The 19,145-nt window shown below is 43.2% G+C and overlaps 1 protein-coding gene across 2 annotated transcripts in view; it reads left to right on the top strand.

Moving 5' to 3' along the window:
* The first annotated feature begins 2,796 nt into the window (after positions 1–2,796).
* LOC122769993 (single-stranded DNA-binding protein 2) overlaps positions 2,797–19,145 on the top strand; it is a 67,867-nt gene continuing 51,518 nt past the window's right edge. The window contains exons 1-2 of one of the 2 annotated variants that reach the window (XM_044026931.1): positions 2,797–2,835; positions 4,285–4,451. In XM_044026931.1, the coding sequence (XP_043882866.1) occupies positions 4,450–4,451 (2 nt within the window). In that variant the 5' untranslated portion in view covers positions 2,797–2,835; positions 4,285–4,449. Of the gene's footprint in view, positions 2,836–4,284; positions 4,452–8,284; positions 8,407–19,145 lie in introns of those variants that run through there. The other variant, XM_044026930.1, reaches the window with a different exon arrangement.

Raw genomic sequence — 19,145 nt, 5'->3', positions numbered from 1 at the left:
CTATAACAACCTGAGTTGTCAGAGTCAGCAGTGAACGACCTGCATCGTTTTATATATTGACGCTCTCGACAGATATCCAGGCTAAGGGGCCGTCCACACGAAAACGGCGTTTTAGGGGACCTGAAGCGGTATCTTTTGAAAACAGAACTGTCTGTGTGGACGTGGCCTTAATACCGGAGTTCTTCCACCACTCATATACAGAACTGAAGAAACCTCTTAGATGAGAGGTGAAACGTCTTCAACTTAACTCAAGCAAGTTAACTACCGAAGACGACTATAACCTAATTGACTGATAACCTTCACAGCTACACTCATTGGTCAAATTTAATACAATAGTAGGCCACCTTTTTGTCTCCACACCAGCCCTGGAATCACTGTAGTCCTGACTCGACTCATTCTCATCTCCTGTTTGAGAGGAATGCAGCTCGATCACATTACGATGCACTAAAACACCACAAACGATAGGTTGTGATAAAAACATGAAAATGCTCGTTTTGCAGGGAAACTGCCGACAGTGTGTATATTTTGTCCACGTGATGTATGTTTAGCATCCCTCCCCTCGCTCATCACACAGCCACTGTTGCCGCAGTTGTTTACATCAGGGCCGAGGGGAGGCTTCCAGGCGCAAAGGGTCTGACAGTCTATCAGTGGAAGAGGGTAGTTAATATGGGCGCAAGACCTGTGTCCTGACCTTGATGCAGGACCATCCATCATCTCGGCTTAGAGATGGGATAAGGCTAAGAGGTATATTGAGGACACTTTAACCCAGGTTAAAGCCTCTACGTCCTAGTCGGTGTACAGCCTCTGTCCTGACTTTCCTGATGGGGAGAGAGAATTATGGGTAATATTGTAATATTGTTATTTATTTTACTACATTTAAAGCTTCAGAATGTAACTTTTGTTGTTGTCGAATAAATGGAATGTTATTTGTGGGACTCGAAATGTAAATCACTACATTTTAAGGACATTTTTGTCTGGTCCTCACATCTTTAAAGGGCTTTTTACGATCTGGTTTTACGGGTTAGAGTTGGGTTTAGGTTGCAGTTAGGGTATGCATTATGTCTATATGAGGGTGTGTGTTTGTGTGTGTCATGCATTGAGGTAATTTTTGACAAAGTCGTTTTGGAGAAGTTTTGTTTGTGGAGTATTTACAGTGAGGACCCTCATAGATCAATGGATCCCCCTAGCCTCTTACCCTAACCATCATACTAAAACCTGCCTATTACCCAAACCATAACCTTAATCCAGTTCTAACCCTAAAACCCCCCAAACAGCCCTTTTAAAATGTGAGGACCAGCCAAAATATCCTCACTCCTTATGATTTTTTTGGTCCTCACAATGATACACATACAAGGACACACACAGAGCCCTATTACCCAGAGTCCTCAGCCCAAAATGTCCTCTGCTGCTGAAGTGCTCCGTCAGTCACATCAGCACCCAGTGCACGCACAACCCAGCTCAGATCATCAGGAATTTCAGCAATGGAAAACCTGCTCAGAATTCAGAAAAGGGCTGTGCATACATATAATTGTGATGGAGGTTTCCACCCCTCTGCTCAACTGCACTTTTTCCCCCCCCTGAAAAGTCCCAGAATGAAATGCTGTTTCATCTCACCAATGTAATTACGCAAAGGAATGAATTCTACAATACGTAACGATGGTGGCTGCTTAGATATGCTCCAGTCATGAAGACAAAGTGTGAGTGCTTGAGTCAATTTGGCAACAATTACAGTTAGTTATCTGATATATCTGCAACATGCCCCGTTAACATCATCTCTTTTTAATGTATAGAGTGACCATCGCTGCATTTAAAGCAAAGTAATATCAACTGTGCAATCTCTGAGCATCTGTCGAGTAAAAATGTCAGAGTCTAACCCTCGTTGTAATGAACCATTTAACAGCTGTCTAATTGCGGTGTGAAATCAGCATCATATTCTGCAAAATGGTCCAACAAATACAGTGTTTTTCTCTCGTGCAGATGTTTCATTTCTTCAATCGCTTCCTTTTTTTTTTCCATCTCTCTGCCAAAATTAGGAACAAACATGATCAAATTGGAGCCACATTTTTTACATCATTTTTTTTTTTTTTACTTAACGCACAGTGAGCAGTAATCTAGCATTTGATAATCACATAGGCGACCACAGACATACATACATTACGCAGCTTTGCATCTGTGCCGGTCAAGTCAAACGCATCAGATGGTTGACTCTCTGCAGAGAACCGACAGGCTGTTTTGCAAACAACTTTGAGTCGACTGGCATCAGAACAGAAGACTGAGCACAGCAGGGCCCGGCTTTTCAAGACCACTTCACTTTAGATGCCCTTTAAATCAGCCAGACACTGAATATTTCCAGACATGCTTATTAGGATGTTCTCATCTCTTGCTTTCCTCTTGCATCAGCTGCTGAAAGCAAATCTTTTTCTCTCTTTTCCCTGAAATGCCAAGTTTATGCCTGCCCGAGCTTGTAGCTGTGGTAAATCAGTGTTGATTCCTACGAAATAAACTGTCAAACTGTTAATCCTAATTAATATATACAACAAAACGGTTTTATGTACATGTATATATGTATATATCCATATACATATATATATATATAAATATATATATATGTATACATATGGGTCTGGGTCTGTTTATGCTGTGCTGATGTAGGCAAATTGTGCAGGTTTTTTTCTTTTCACAATTTGCAGCGTGGGATATGTAACTTTTTACGCTGTTAACAAAACTCACAGCTGACATACTGTACCTTCTTCATCAGCAGAGAGGAGGAATGCTTGTGTGGATAAGGCACTTTCTAAGATTCCCCCTGGACCAGAGGAGACACGGTCAAAAAAGGTATATTGCATCTCTCTTGCACTCGATAACACTTTGTGACTGCACTTAAGTACAACACTCACACATCTGTACTTTACAACTTTTACGCCACTATATTTCCTCTAACTATCTTTGTTACTACCAAATAAAATCAGAAGAAGAAGAGTTGGTAATGGTCTGTATTTATATAGAGCTTTTCTTGGTCTTGATGAGCTGCTTTAACCAACAGTTTTCACCCATTCACCCATTCACACGCTTCGACATGGGGATAAGTGTCTTGTTCAAGCCAGGAATTGAACCCACAACTCGCCGTATCACTGAGCTACCAATTCAATTCAATTTGTTTTATTTGTATAGCGCCGAATCACAACATAGACTATCTCAAGGCACTGTACATAGACAACATCATCGAGAGCAGAGAAAAACAACAGTTCACACAATGAGCAAGCATTAGAGGCATTAGTGGAGAGAAATAAACCCTCCCTTTTAACAGAAGAAGAAATCTTTGACAGAACCAGACTTAAACATGTTCAGCTATCTGCCTAGACAGGTTGGGGTGAAAGGAAAAAATGGGGGACAGGGGAAAGGTGGGAGAGAAAGACAAGAGGGAGGTGAGGTACTGTAGATGGTAGATGGCGCAATCCTAACTCTTCAAACTGTTAATACTTAAGTACAGTAAATGCCATATACCTTAAGACTTTTATTTAAGCAATATTATAAAAAAGTGACTTCAACTTCTACCAAAGTCATTTCCTGCTAAGATACTCAAGTTTCCCCTTAAGATACAGGACTGCTCAGTGTTTAAGTGTTTTTTTTTTCTTCAAGAAAAGTGAAACTGACATGGCTAATGGGCTGGTACGAATGAGGAGGTGCAGGATACTGATGTTACAGATGTGTTGTAAACCCCACAAACAACAAAGCATTTCAACCTAAACAGTTTGTTTTTTGCTGAATATCAAAAAGTGAATACATTACTTCTCTGCTGTCCACTTAAAGGAATCAATGCGGAACAATGACTTACCCTTCGTCTCGACACCAACAATTAGTCATCTGAAAACAAAAAAAGCACAGTGTGACGAGGTGTTACCATTGTCCGTGCTAAATTATTTACTGAGCCACGAGCTTTTGTGAACTACCCTGCCAATTAATCTCAAGAACCCCTTTTGTGTGGGAGCTTAATCGTTTGCTAATTAGCGCCGTTGCTAACAGACACTCTCGGTGGAAATATACGATTACAAAGCCCATCAACAGGCTCTGTAAACAAAGGCGGGTTGCCAAAATGCCAAAGCAGTTGTTGTAAAACTGGAGAGGGGCAGCTCTGTGTCATTTGTGTGTATGTGTGTGTGTCTCATATACATATTTTATGTAATCGTATGCGACTGGCAAACGTGTGTGTGTGTGAGAGTGAGAGAGAGAGAGACAGTGTTGGACTATGTACATTGTCTGATTGCATGTTGTAAACTGTTACAGTGCTGCGAGCCCACTGGATGTAGACAGCCTGCAATAGATGACCTCAGACAGATGGCTCAGTAGAACTGAGAAGAAAGGACGTGGTGGTGGGTGGACCGATCGACACAGAGAGGAAAAGAAAGAGTGAGGAAAACACAATTCAACGGACAAATGGCGTGATGACAGATGTAAGTGTGGCGCTTTTATGAGACAATAGGTGGCTGAACGTAAGTTACTGCAAGCACTCAAGCACTGAAGTGCAGTTTGAGCTACTCCACCTGAGTAAGTCTACTTTAAGTCTACTTTATTGAATAAAAGTGTGTCCACCGTCGCTACTCAGTGTTAGTCGGTTGACTTCAGCTGGCAGCTAGAGAAGGTCTTTCTGTCCCTCCGTCCATCCATTTATCTATCCATCATCTGCCACTTTATCGTCCAAATGAGGATCTGGTCAAACCAGCCTCAGATCGGGTGAACCTCATGATGGTCGGACGGGTCAGATTGGCCCATCATCCTCTAGTGTGACGAACAACCACAATAATGACAGTGTCAGTGTCAGTGTCTTGTTATTTACTCTCCCTCCGATCAGCTCTTCACTTTCATTTGGTTCACAATAAATGTGATGATAGATAATAGAATCCACACATATGATGAATATGATGACACCTGAACTAATCTCTGTGTAATTTGACTGTTGTTTTTGTTTTAAACAACCTGACCTGTTAACCTTTACAGTTCTCTCTCATGCTATCTCCCTCTCTCTCTCACACACGCACACACAATCTCCTCCTTGTCCTTTGTCTCCCGCTCCTTCTCTTCCATCCTCTGCTCTGGAACACATGGTTATCGCCTGCGAGTGGTTGTCATGGTGATCGACCTCAAGGGACTCATCCCAAAACCAAAAAGTTCTGCTTGTCTCAAATAGAACTTCCGCCTCTCTCCGGGGGGAAGGGTGGGGTGGATTTGGCTTGAGAGGGAGAGAGAGAGAGAGAGAGAGAGAGAGAATGGGGACAGAGGAGAGGGAGAGAAAGAACGAGACAGCCAGCATCCTTTCCAACTGGGTCACAACGCGGGAGCATTGCATAAGTATAAACACTGCTGCCCCTGTGCTAAACACACACACACACACACACACACACTAACATTCACACACATTCTTGTACAGCATTTAAAGTAAGGACCGTCATAATGCATTCCTGAGCCCCTTAACCTAACCTTAACCACGACAAGTAAATGCCTAACTAACCCTGACTATTACCGTAACGTAAACCCAATTCTAACCTTTAAACCAGGTCTTATTCCCCCAAAATAACTGTAAAGACGTGAGGACCACCGGAAATGTCCGTTTACCATCACGACTAAATGCCTAATCCTAACCTGTGACTTAACCTTGACCTAAACTCAAGACTCACTGTAAAAAAAAAAACTCAAAAAGCCCCTTATAGCCTTAGAACCTGCCAAAATGTCCTTACAAGGTCAAAATGTCTTCACAAAGATAGATATGTACACATACACCCTTGTTTGTTGCCATAAAATAACTATCACAGCTACCCTTAAACTCAATTTAACTAATCCTAATCCTACAGTCAATGGGACATGTGTTTACTGTGTATTTAAATTCAACTTTCCACTGGGATATGAACATTAAAACAAACGCACACACACACGTATATACATACAGTATCTTGTCATACTGCTGTGTCACTGTTCCAGTGTAGTGTCTTTTTGTGTGTGGTGTCACGCTGTCGTCTGTCTCTCAGTGGATTTGCCATAAGTACATCATGAGTGAAGTGAACCCTCCGCTCTGTTCGCTGCCAGATTGGACAGACAGGCAGAAAGACAGACAGACAGACAGACAGCAGCAGCAGCAGCAGCATCGTGACGTAGCACTTCTACCCGGCAGCAAGGAGAAGACAATGTGTCTCATACAGTCACCGTGACCTCTAGCTTTACTGTAAATGTACTTAACATTCACACAGTGTGTGCACGGCTCCTTTCTACCCCTCATTGCAAAGTCTGATTTATTTTTGTTGCACAGTGTAGAGTTGAAAAAGAAATACATGTTAACATTTGTCTACATCAGGTTATACTGTAATTTAGAACAACACAGACACTTTCACATGGGGTTAAGTGGCCAGGAATGGAACCCACAACTTTTCAGCTGAAAGACAACTTGCCCTATCACTGAGCCACCATGCACGTAAGTTAAGTACAGTAAATGACATGAATTTTAAGACGTTTACTTAAGTAATATCATAAAAAAAAGTGACTTGAACTTCTGCCGAAGTCATTTTCTGGTAAGATATTTGTACTTAAGATTCCCCTTTTAGGTGTATGTATATATATATATATATATATATATATACATATATCTATAGACATATATACAACACCAATTGCAGTTCTTCAAGCATGTGTGGAAGAGGAAGGACCCTAACAGTGGTCATGATGAGGGTGGGTGTTGTTTACAGGCCGTCCACCTCCACGGCGCTGCTCGTCTGATCCCTGCACGCTCTGGCTCCACACACACACACACACACACACACACACACACACGCCTGGATATCTTAACACCAATCAAAACACGCATGCAAATGCAAGCGTGCTCGTGTTTGAACAGTGTGCATCGGTAGAGGGTTGTTGATTGTCTGTAAAAGGAACAGCCAAAGTCAGTTGTTTAAAATCCCAGTTGGACGGTTTCAACCCCCTTTGCACGTGGCGAGAGGAGAACAGAGGGAGGGTGTGTGTGTGTGTTTTTGTTTTGTAACCTCTCGTAGGACCTTTTTCTGGTATAAACATCATCTTGTTTTCCTCATGAGGGGCCAAAGTCCAGTTCCAATGAGGCCGGACCTCATTTCTGAGTTATTGTATGTTTAAGTTTTAAAACAACATGTAAATTGTGGTTAGAATAAGGTTAGGATTTGGCATTGTTGGGACATAAATCTGTTTACACACTTCCGTATTGGAGACAAAAAAAACTCCTTGTAACTTGAATGATTACATTTTAAGGACATTTTAAGGATGTTGTACGGTTAGGATGAGGTTAGGGTTCGGTCAGTAGTAGTTATGGTTAAGGTTAGACTAAGTCTCCAAGAAAAGAATGGAAGTAAATGTAATGTCCTCTGAAGTCTTGCAAACCATACTATGTTGTATTTATGTCTTTGTGAGGTCCAAAAAAAACCCCCCGTACAAACCTGTCTTTATGAGGACATTTGGATAAGACCTGGTCTGAGGGTTTGGGTTAGGATAAGGTTAGGGGTAAGGTAAGGGTTAGGCACTTAAGGGTAAGGGGCAAAGACATAAAAACAAGTTTGTGTGTGTGTTCCTGTATGGGTATCTTATTGAGGACCAAAAAACCTAGGGGAGCGAGGACATATTGGGGAAGTGAGGACATTGTGGCTGGTCCTCTGTCACCCCTTAAAGGGGCTTTTTCAGGGATAAGACTTGGTTTTAGGGTTAGGATTGGGATTAGGTTAGGGTTAAGTTCAAGGTTAAGCACTTAGTTGTAAAGGTTAGGGTTAAGGGTAAGGGGCAAATACATTAAAACAAGTTTGTGTGTGTGTTCTTGTATGGGTATCTTATTGAGGACCAAAAAATCAAGGGGAGTGAGGACATTTTGGCGAAAGGAAGACATTGTGGCTGGTCCTCTGTCACTCCTCAAAGGGTCTTTTTCAGGGATAAGACCTGGTTTTAGGGTTTTGAGGTTAGGCATTTAGTTATGGTTAAGGGTAAGGGGAATGTATTATGTCTATGAGTGTCCTCACTATGAATGCTGCGCAAACGTGTGTGTGTGAGTGAGTGAGTGAGTGAGCGAATGAGGGGATGAGAGACACTGACAGGCATATTTCAGACTGGCAGGACAGAGTGGAACAGGGAAAGAGAGCGAGAGACGGGGGTGGTGCTACCGTTCGAAGGGGGGCGTGGCCGCGCTGCTGTCACTCACTGGCGGTTGCCATGGCAAGCGGGCGGTCCCGAGCAGCGGGGCATCCAATGGGAGCCGACGCTGCTTGTGTCACCATGGTGACGGGGCTGTGCCCAGGGAGGTTGTGATGGGTTGACAGGTGCGTGACAATCGGAGCTCTCTGCAAGCATGTACGCCAAAGGCAAGAGTAGCAACGTGCCGTCCGACAGCCAAGCCAGAGAAAAGTAAGTAAGTTTTATTTATGGGGGGAGGAAACCGCTGCGGCGCTGAGGGGAAGTGGGTGAGCGGCCCACTTCGGTGGGTGGCAGTCACACACGGAGCTGCGGGAGGGGAGGGCAGCAGCGGCAGCAGCGGCAGTGGAAGCAGCAGCAGCGGCGGCGGAGGAGTGGAGCTCTCTCCGCCCTGCGAGGCTTTTGGAAAGTTGATTGCTTCATTTATCCGAGGAAAGAGACATTTTGACGGCGGCTTGTTGAGCCGTTTTCAGACAAAGTAGCGCGGTTGTTTCTTCTGCTTCACCGCGCCTCTCTGCTTGTTTTTCTCTTTCATTAAAACTGCTTCGTTTTGAACACTTTTGGAACATTTATGAGGAGGTTTGCGCGCGCGCGCGTGCGTGTGCGTGTGATACATTGTTCCTATACGGAAACAGCAGTTTTTTTTCACAGTCACGCTGAATGCGGGTCTGTCTCCCCGTCTGTTGTGGTTGGCAGTGGACACAAAGTGTCCGCAGTTAGTTGCGTGTTTTCAGGTGTCACGGCGTTGTTTTTCCTGTCTCGTCTCTCTGCCGCTCCGCTGAGTGCAGTCACCGTCACAGCAGATGAGACTCTCTCTCTCTCTCTCTCCCCCTCTCTCCCTCCCTCTCTCTCTCGCCTTACAGTCTCCTCCACGTTTGGCCAAGCGAGCCGTAACAGTCGCGATGTGGGTTTCCTTGACAATGAAGTCGCAGTTCCACTGTATTCTAAGATGCTGGAGGTGGAAAATGCATGTCAAGGTTGTGCTGGGTGCGATTTTTATTCCCACACGACAGAGTTTGAACCAGGCGGTGTTGGTTGAGGTTGATGGGGAACAATGAAAATTAAGTTTTATCCTTATTATTATTGAAATATTCAACATTCAAGTAAAGTACAAGTAAAAGTACAGGTCTAAGTAAAAGTTGGGGGACTTAGGGACACAAATCTTAATCAAAAGGCAAACCTTTACAAAATTAGAGTGCTGACAATATAAAACATGTAAACACATAATGTATCAGTCAAAATGGGTCAAAGGTCACACATATTTTTAACTTTCTCACACACTCGGCCAGACTAGACTAAGATGGAGTGATTGTTATTATTTAATTTATCATTATTTTCTGTTATTTGTCCTCAGCTCCACTCGAAACACATAGAAAAGTATTTCTGATTTACCTCCACGTACCAGCAGAGGAAGCTCACGTACCGCAGGTCGTACACGTACCACACTTTGAGAACCCTTGGACAAATTCAGTTTGAAAACTTCCCTCCTTTGCTCCAGTATTGAAGGTGCTGTGCAGCGCCACTTCTTATTTTAAAGGTGACAAACCTAAAGGTGACAAACCTAATTCACGACATAAGTCGTGACAGGAGCAAATGTGTGCATAATATAACTATTCTGTCTATTTTTAACACCTTAAGGGTTATTTTAAACATGTGCAACCAGCTGTTTCCAAGAGATGCTGCACATGTTTGAAAAAAACTGTCAAATGCCATGTTTATAGATATTGTGCATAATAATAATTCATATAATATGTTTTTATTTGACAGTGGCACGACAGATAAAACATGTTATGAGTGAATGATTGACGTGTGTGAAAAGAAACCTTATTCTTTACTACTACTCACGGCCGGTTAACAATATTTTTAATAATAAAGGTAATAATAATACAGGTAATACAGATTTTTTATACAGATATAATAACAGAATCGGAGACCCCCAAAAGGCGACACTGGAGTTTTCTAATGAACACGGAGCCAGCAGCTTTCAAACTTCTCAGTTTCGGCGGCTTGAAAACCATGGGTTAGTGTGGATGGCCCAGCATATCCAGAGCAGAAATGGTGTAGTATGGATGTGTGAAAGGTGCAGCTGCTCGCTTATAACAATTGCATCTCAGTCTGGTGTTCAAGATAAGAGAGTAAATATGCATATCTGCTGCAGTGTCTGTTCTTTTGAAACAGAAAAACCTGTTACTGTATTACAAAATTCACGTTTACTTTGATTTATTCTAGTTCTTGCAACCTTCAATCCACTCCATTTCCTGCAGTCCATAAAGTGTGCACTTGTACTCTTACACTTTCCAAACTTTTTAAATTCAGATGGTGAGCGCAGGGAATCACAGGTGACGATTTAGTTTTAAAGTTTGCATGTCGTATGTTTTTTATGCCTCGAGTTTGTGAGCCCTTTAAGGTGAAGCATCTCAAGAAGTACGTATGCTCATACTAGACTAGATTAATCACCTGCCCCCGAGGCTGCTCGCTGCTGGTCATATATCGTGCCCTCTGAATCCAGTTCATTCATGTTTGTCAACAGCGTGATTGAGTGTTCAGCTCCGTCCCTTGAGTCCCATTCTTTATTCCCAATCGATATGGAAAGGATAGGACTGAGGAGTGTGGCTCTGTTGCTGCCTTATCGCACTGACAGAGGCAGAGATGGAAAGCTACCTTGAGGAGTGGAAGATGCTCGGTGTGAGCACATGTAAGCTTGTGTTTGTGTGTAAAAGAATTTAAATGATAAGCTTTTTTTGCGGAGTGTGAAACAAAGTCAATAGTTATTTACAACCTCTTGCAGTTTGCAGAGCAGCTCAGTGGACTTCAGAGTGTCAACATGGTCAATACGTAGACTACCTACTGTCTTTAGAACTAGAATTTGGTTTCTCCTGCACCAAAGTCCATAGAGAAAATCCGTGTTTTTAGCTTCTGCATACACCACAGTTTCTGGTCTACTGCTACCGCATTTGGAAAGTTCGCCTCACCCGGGTTAATCCGAACAAAGGATGTCGATCACCAAAGTCAAAATAATTACATATTTGAATGTAGTGATGTGTGTCGTGGTGTAAAATAGGTGATTTTATCTATGGGCTTTGGTGTGGGAGAAAAGATGGTTTATCCTGCTGTCAACCCAATTCATCTGTTAAGAGCCATGGTTCTCAAGGTGTGGTATGTGTACCATCAGTGGTACGCCAACATTTTAACCAAGCATACATCTACACTTACACATTTAACAGCCAGTGGTTGTTGTCTAAACTGTGAGTGTGTGCTGATTAGACTTGTACTCATATCATTTTACACCGTATTTAATTCAAACTTCCATGTGGTTACAGATCGTTTTGTTTTCTGTGTTCGACGCGGTAAAAGAGGCAAAGAGAGACGTTACGTTGTACGGACCGCACCGCACCGGTGTCATGAAAACACCAGATCAGAACAAACGGTGAAAGGCATAAACAAATCAAGCAAGGCCATAGTTTCATTTGTCTCTTAACAAGCCGCCTTGTTTATCTGCCGTGTGTGTGTGTGTGTGTGTGTGTGTGTGTGTGTATCGGGGAAACAGAGCGGGCCCGGTGCTGCCGAAAGCTTCAGTTGTTTCTCATTTCTGCGGCCCAGCGGGGGATCAGAGGGTGGGAGAGACGGAGGGCAACAGCAGATTGAAGCAAAAGGAGGAGGAGGAGGAGAAGGAGGAGGAGGGAGAGCACGGCTGAGGGACTTTGCTGGATCATTAGTTTACAGTCTTGTAGTATTGACCTCACAATGGACCCCCACAGACAGAGAGGGCCTAGGCGTCTGGCCCATGTAAATGTAGACGTACATTTCTATGCAGCGGATCACACTCTCTCTCTGTGTGTGTGATAAGCTCCTGATTGTCTGTCCGTGCTACAGATGCAGTGTTATTACTGTACGTCGTTAATACTGTCAGCATAATCTGCCTGAGATTAGACATGAAGGAAAAAATAAAAAATGCCTCGTTTTCTCTCTGATAATTGACTGTGTGGACACTCATGGTCTTTGTGATTTCCATTTATTGATTTGTTTCTGGTGCTGTACCCCAGTGTATTAAAACATATGGCATTAAGATAAAAAATATGGAAATGACTTCGTCCAGGTCCATTAATCCAGGTTTTATATCTTTTACAGTACATGTTGCTATGTGGTAAGCAAAATATTGACTGACATTTTATAACACATACGTACTGAAGTGTCTCAGCAGAGACCAGAGTAAGAACCAGATGTATTTAAATCATAAAATGAACAAACCTTTTGTTTCGCATATATATAACGTTTGCCAAGTTATGCTGGGTTCCATCTAGAAACAATCACTTGATTAATTGATTATTAGTCAACTATTTTGATCACGGATTCATCGGTTTAAAACAAGATTTCTGATTGTTTCAGCTTCTTGAATGAGAACGTTTTCTTTGTTTCTTTGCTCCAGATAACAAAGAAATCATTTTTGGTTTGTGGACCAAACAAGACATTTGAGAACATCATCATTTCCCGGTTTGACGAACACTGATCAACGTTATTTAACGTTTTTTAATGGACCAAACGATTACCTGATGAATCGAGACAATAATTGTTAGTTGCAGCTCTAGTTCCATTTTACTTTGGAAGTCGGAGGTCGGAACTGGGAGTGACGAGTTGACCATGGGAAGTTGGAGGGGGGGAACTTATTTTTATTTACTTTGAAAGAGAACTTGAGGAAATGTAGATCACAGTGGGGAAACTCCAACTACATCCGGAACGCACCAAGTGATACTGAGTGGGAATAGTGGGAATATTGACCTAGCGTTGTCCCACCTGAGACGTTTTCCTGACATCCATATTTTTTTCCCCAAATTTGTTAAGCCCCAGCTTTGTGTGTGCGTGCCAGTGTGTTACAGTCACAGTTCTTGTACATACTGTATGTGCCTGTAGTGAACAATCCCTGTGTCTCTCCCTCCCTCCCCTCTTGGCTGTACCTGTGTTCGCTGCACTTGATTTTGATTTGGAGCGACACAACACGACCACTGACTGTGTACTGCAGTTGTTCGACGAGTGTAGGTTTCTGTAGCTGGCAGTTAGGAAACACATTCCACATCCGGACTGCGGTCCAGCACGAGTGGAGTGTCATTACGGAACATCGCACACATTCCAGATGGAACAAACTGAAATCTACACACAACTGCACAATGTCCCTGTCCACCATTTCTCTCATATTACTTTTTTTTATTATTATTGTTGTCAGCTGTCTTGTTTTTTGCCTTGGAAGCCCAGCATCTGTTCCGTTTTTGAACTCCTCTTCGCGTTAATGAATAAACTCCACTGCCATTAAGCGTCTTTGCCGTCGTTCAGTTCAGGTGGCAGCCACAGATGTGTTGCAGGTTTGAAGCACGTAGTGTAGTGCGGTAACCTAGACACACATCCAGGATCTTGCCAGAAGGCTGCCAATGCAGCATTGTGCAGACGGAGGCAGAGCGTTGCATGCTGGGAGTATTTATCCGACAGAGGCAATCCAGGCTGCCACTCTGGCTCTGACAGTGAGTCACATTACAGAGAAACTGCCATTTAAAAAAAGAGCCGTATCACTCTCTCTCACACACACACACACACAGTATACTCACAGTGTCTTGGGGAATTTTATGTCTTTTTCAGACTGATGAATGTGATTGATTAGTTTGTGTGTAGCCAGAGGATAAACATGTGTTGCTGGTCAACTTTTGCGGGCGCAGATCGCGAGGCTGAGCGCGGATAATGAGCTTCTAACGTGAACGTGGCAAACATAAGTCGAAGTCTCGACGTGAGTTGTGCAGTTGAGGAGTTGAATGTGTCGTCCGTTATTCTCCGGCCTGTGTGAACGGATAGATAGATAGATAGATAGATAGATAGATAGATAGATAGATAGATAGATAGATAGGTAAAAGAAAAGAAAAGGGAAAGAAAGAAAGCGTTTTTGTGTCCGGGAGGAGGTCAGGTGATTTCCAGCAGGACTTCACGGTTGAATGCTCTACAATGGCGTGTGTCTGACCTCTGCACATCTCCGTCTGTGGGTCACTCAGTGAGAAACCCCCCTCCACCTCAAGCTGCTCCTGTGTGTTTAATTTGATCGTGTACGCCGTAAAAGCAAATGATTCTGTGTGCGTGTATGTGCTGTTTGCTGCTTTTGGCTCATCAGAGAGCGCACGCTGCATGGCGAAGTCTGTCAGACCATCTGATCTGTCCACTTACAGCACACACACCCCCCCATATGTTTTACTCCTCAACATTTAACCTCCATCTGTCCATCATGTTGCCCGTGTGTGAATGTAAACTCCAACATCCATCATTATACTAGCTAATAGCCTCTCCAGCGCTCTCCTGGGACATTCGTGAACGACTGAGAGAAGCCCGGTGACCTGTCGCTGCTCTCTGTTTATAGTCTGTCACCGACAATCGGCTCAATAAGATATCCACTCCAAAAACCTGTGCTGTCATGTGTATTTATTCCTCCACAACTGTTCAGATTAGCATCAGTCTACAATTACAAGGCAACCAGAGAAGACAAAGGGCTCTGATGCTGCAGCTGCCTTCAAAAAAAGACATGATGACACCAGACTTTTTAACCTGCTAACACACAGACGCTGTTTAAAGCCCTCCCGCCTTTTATCTGCTGGCGTCCCTCCGAGTCGCTCTCTTATCCCTGCTGCTCGAGATGTAACGTGCCACTGAATTGGTATCAAAGCACCAGCAGCAGCAGCAGCAGCAGCAGCAGCGTCGTCTCAGTGAGCTGCGTGAGGCAAAAGGCAGACGGAGGTTTCCGTGATCGACGCGGGGGAAAAAAAAAAATAGAAAAAGGGTGAGACGTGTCAATCAAGAGACAGGGTCCCCTGCAGAAAAGAAGGCATCCTCGCTGAATGCCTTGGGGTCCTTGGGAAGGATCGATATGACAAAAGGCCTCTGTTGGCATCAGATAGCATTTGGGGAAGGAAGGGAGGAGGAGGAGGAGGAGGAGGAGGAGAGGGAGTAGCATCCCAAAAGACTTTTATCAGTCCCTTTTAAAGATGGAGGGTACGCATGAGTGAGTTTATCACCCAATGCTGGTCCCGTAGGATTCAATGTATGTCCCTGAATGCTTCTGTTTTAATTAGAAACACACCAACACACTCTCCTCTCGTCTCGTCTCCTCTCCTCTCCCCTCCCCTGTATGTCCCTGAATGCTTCTGTTTTAATTAGAAACACACCAACACACTCTCCTCTCGTCTCTCCCTCTCCTCTCCTCTCCCCTCCCCTCCTCATTACAGTTGTTCAGGTTTCATATTTTTGACACCGAGACACAGACGTTTGGTGAGTGGTGAGAGGATTCGCGCGGCTGTGCTCGAGACATGAGCACATTTTATAGTAAGCTTTTGCTGACCGTGACTGGAAACTGCAAAGCCGACGCTGTCGGGGCTTTGTTCACATTGTTAGTGGCATAGCACTTTTGGTGTTCTTTTTTTTTTTCTTTCTCGTCGTCAGGAAGTTCTCCGTTGCCCCCGGTGACGCCAAATATGCACACAGCTTTTTCTCCAAACCGCAGCACGGTAGGGATGCTCTCCCTCAAAGCATTTCCTGTAACCTGAGAGCTCCAGCCAAAAGTAAATGCTGTTGGTGGAAACAACACTCGCTGTCCTGCTGCTGCAGTTGAGGAGTGATTTTCCCCAACATTTTTGTCTGTAGCAGGCAAATTTAGCATCCTCTTTTATTAGGGTTGTTACAAAACCAAAATGTCATCGTAGGAGAACACCTCAGGGTTCTCAAACTGGAACGACCTGCGGGCCAATGAGCGTGGAGTCTGATCAGGATATCATGACGGATTATTGCGCAATATTCCGTCATGATATTGCGTTATTCACAACAGTGTGTCACATAAATGTTCTACTCGTGGAAAAAAGGGCTTGTTTTGACATAGCTTTCAGTTAAAATAACAAAAACAGACTCTGTGGTAAAGGAAATAACAAAATCGATTGGCCTGCAAGTGTGAGGCCTCTGTTGTAGATCCTGTAGGAGTGTGATTTAAAATAGGGATGGTTCATTTAAAACCTATGCTTTTACCTCTTTTAAATAGGGATGCGTCTGTACGACGCTCAGTATCGGTATCGGTCCAAAATCACTGGATCAGATATCGGACAGGTGAAAAATGTTTTAACTGAGCCATGGTGTGGGCTGTTTATTTCTTCTTTTTGGGTGAAGAATATCTGTTAAACAATTGGAGAATTATGTCTTTCTTTAATAGCTTAAAAAAATCCAATGCACCGTCGGACTGATGTATCGGTTGATACTCGAGTTTGTGATATTGGTATTGGTATCAGACGTGGAAAATTTGCTGATAACACATTGATGCCATTTCATCTATGACATTTTTATGCTTGACAGTGGTGGACATTGTCTGTGTTTATTTAGGGTCTCAAACTGTGGTGCTTGTACCACGAATGGTGCGTGAGCTTCCTCTGGCGGTTCAGAAATACTCTTCGTCTTTACATACCCGGGGATGTGATCAGAGTGGAGCTGAAGAATTTGGACTGAGTCACTTTATCTCTTGCTCTTGTCTAAATTGAATTTCACTATACACTATACTACACCGGTGTCTGCCTCCTGTGAAAAGTCTTGTATCCCGACTTTGCTCGGCTTATTCACACCACTGTACTTTAAGGTTGGTGATAAGTCTGAGAAGCACTGATCTCCACCCATTCTGCGTATGGTTGTTGGCTCATCCCCGACAGAAAATGACTGTAGGTGTTATTGAAACATTGATGTTCTTCTTTGCTACTCTCGTGCTGTTGTGTTATTTCTATTTTTTGGCTTCACATCTTCTCTCAAACCTGCCAAGAAAGTGACGCGTCGGTCAAGGCTGCAGTCAGACAGTCACTCGAGCATCTACGCTTTGTTTCACAAATCTTCATCTCTTCTTCATTTATCCGCCAAAGTCTTTGCTAAACTCGACCTGTAGATACAGCAAGAGGAGTGCACAGGATATCACCTGTGTCATTTGTCATCTTTACTCCAGTCCTCCCAATCCAAGTGTTTTCTGTGTCACTCTCACTTTTTTTTTGTGTTCACCAGTGTAACTTGCACTGCTGTTGTGAGTGTCATATAGTGTAACTGCAGATGCTGCTGTGCTTCCTCTGCCTGCCAAGTATAGTGGAGGTTGGTTGGAGGCCTCTCTCTCTCTCTCTCCCTCTCCCTCTCTCTTGCTCCCTCGCTCTCTGCTGCTGATACGACTCCATCATTGATATGCAAGCTGCATCGCACAGGCGCTAGCGCAAGGTTAAGCATGCGTGACGGCCAGGCTTAGGAACTGCTTCAGACACTTTCTCTCTGTATCCCTCTCTCTGTCAACTGTGCACACAAACACATTTCTCTCTCTGCATAAGCGTCCATTCTTTTATGGCTCACTTTCAATTGTCCCCCGTCTGTTTTGTGAAGTCAGGTCATCGTCTTTTTTTCGTGGCTTTGATTCTGCATACAGTAAATGTCCCACATGCGGGCTGTCTCGCCCACTGATCCTTATAAAGTGCACAATGCTGTCTCACATTTCCCCCTCATTTTAGGATTTAAAGTGCTGACTTAAGAGTTCTTGACTTTTCAAGGTCTACAATAAACCGTTCTTCAACCAGCAGGTGCAGAGCAGGACGGTAGTGAGACAGTTTTTGTACAATTACTCTTCTTCTTCTTCTTCTGGCTTCGTCGCCACAGCAGATCATCTGCCTCCATCTTGTCCTTTCCCCTTGGTGTCCTCTTCTGTTCCACCGACTGTCCTCATGTCCTCCTTCACAACATCCATGAACCTTCTCTGTGGTCTTTCTCTTCCTCAACATCCTTTGTCCAATATAATCACTATCTATCTATAGAATATTTTCTTCATTTCTTTGCTCTGGATAACAAAGAAATCATCAAACGTTGATCATGTTGGTTTGTGGACAAAACAAGACATTTGAGAACATCATCATTTCCAGGTTTAAAGAACACCGATCAATATTTTTTAAGGTTTTCTGATATTTTATGGACTAAACGATTAATCGATTATGAAAATAATCGTTTGTTGCAGCTCTATTTTCATTACATTTCATTTTTATTTTAGACAATGCTATGCTTCCAACAGAGAGTCTTTCCTCTTCACCAAACCATCTCAACCTTCACTGTCTTACTTTATCTCCTAACTGTGTCCATTGAATATGTTCATCTCTAATCCTGTCCATCCTGGTTGACTGTCTCCAAGCCATACATCATAGCAGGTCTCACTATCGTCTTGTAGACCCTAGACACTTGTCTCCACCCTCTCCACCCCTGCCTGCACTCTCTTCTTCACCTCTCTTGTGCGCTAGGTCTGCAACTAATGATTATTTTTAAATCTGTTGATGTTGTGTCCATAAAAATGAAAGAAAATCTGGAAAAACCTGCAAATGATGACGTTCTCAAATGTCCTGTTTTGTCCACAAACCAAAATGATTCAGTTTTCATGATTTCTTTGTTAATATGGAGCAAAGAAACCGGAAAATATTCACAAACACAAGTAACGTGTGTGTTCATCTTTCACTCAGGGGCAAAACAACTTAATTTCTTTAAATGGTTGGTCTTGTATTTATACTTAGTCTGGGTCTGCTGTGCAGGCCTTAATAGTCTCACATTATTTCCCAAATTGCACTAGATTGCCTTTATCTGTATCTGTGTTTTGTTTTGTTTTGTTTAGTTGTTTTTTTTTTTTTTCAATCTCATCCCAAAAGCTTTGTTATTTAAAAGAATACATGCTTATTAGAGCCCAGCAGAAAGGAATTGTAATTCTCTAAGATTAGAGCAGTGCAGTTGTCTTAGTCATCTCCTCCTCCTCTGGTTTTTATTGGACTTGCTGCTGATTGTGGAATGTGCTATTGTGTGAGCAGCTGAACAATGATGGCGTGTCGAGAGACGACTGTTAGTTTCCAGCTCCTGTGTCAGTGTGTGTTCATGTCGGATGCAAAATGGTGGAA

This window comes from Solea senegalensis, linkage group LG5 (genome assembly GCF_019176455.1).
Source record: "Solea senegalensis isolate Sse05_10M linkage group LG5, IFAPA_SoseM_1, whole genome shotgun sequence".
NCBI classification, from domain to species: Eukaryota; Metazoa; Chordata; class Actinopteri; order Pleuronectiformes; family Soleidae; genus Solea; species Solea senegalensis.
The sequence above is the reverse complement of the archived record's forward strand: the minus strand, read 5'-3'. Positions and strand labels throughout refer to the sequence as shown.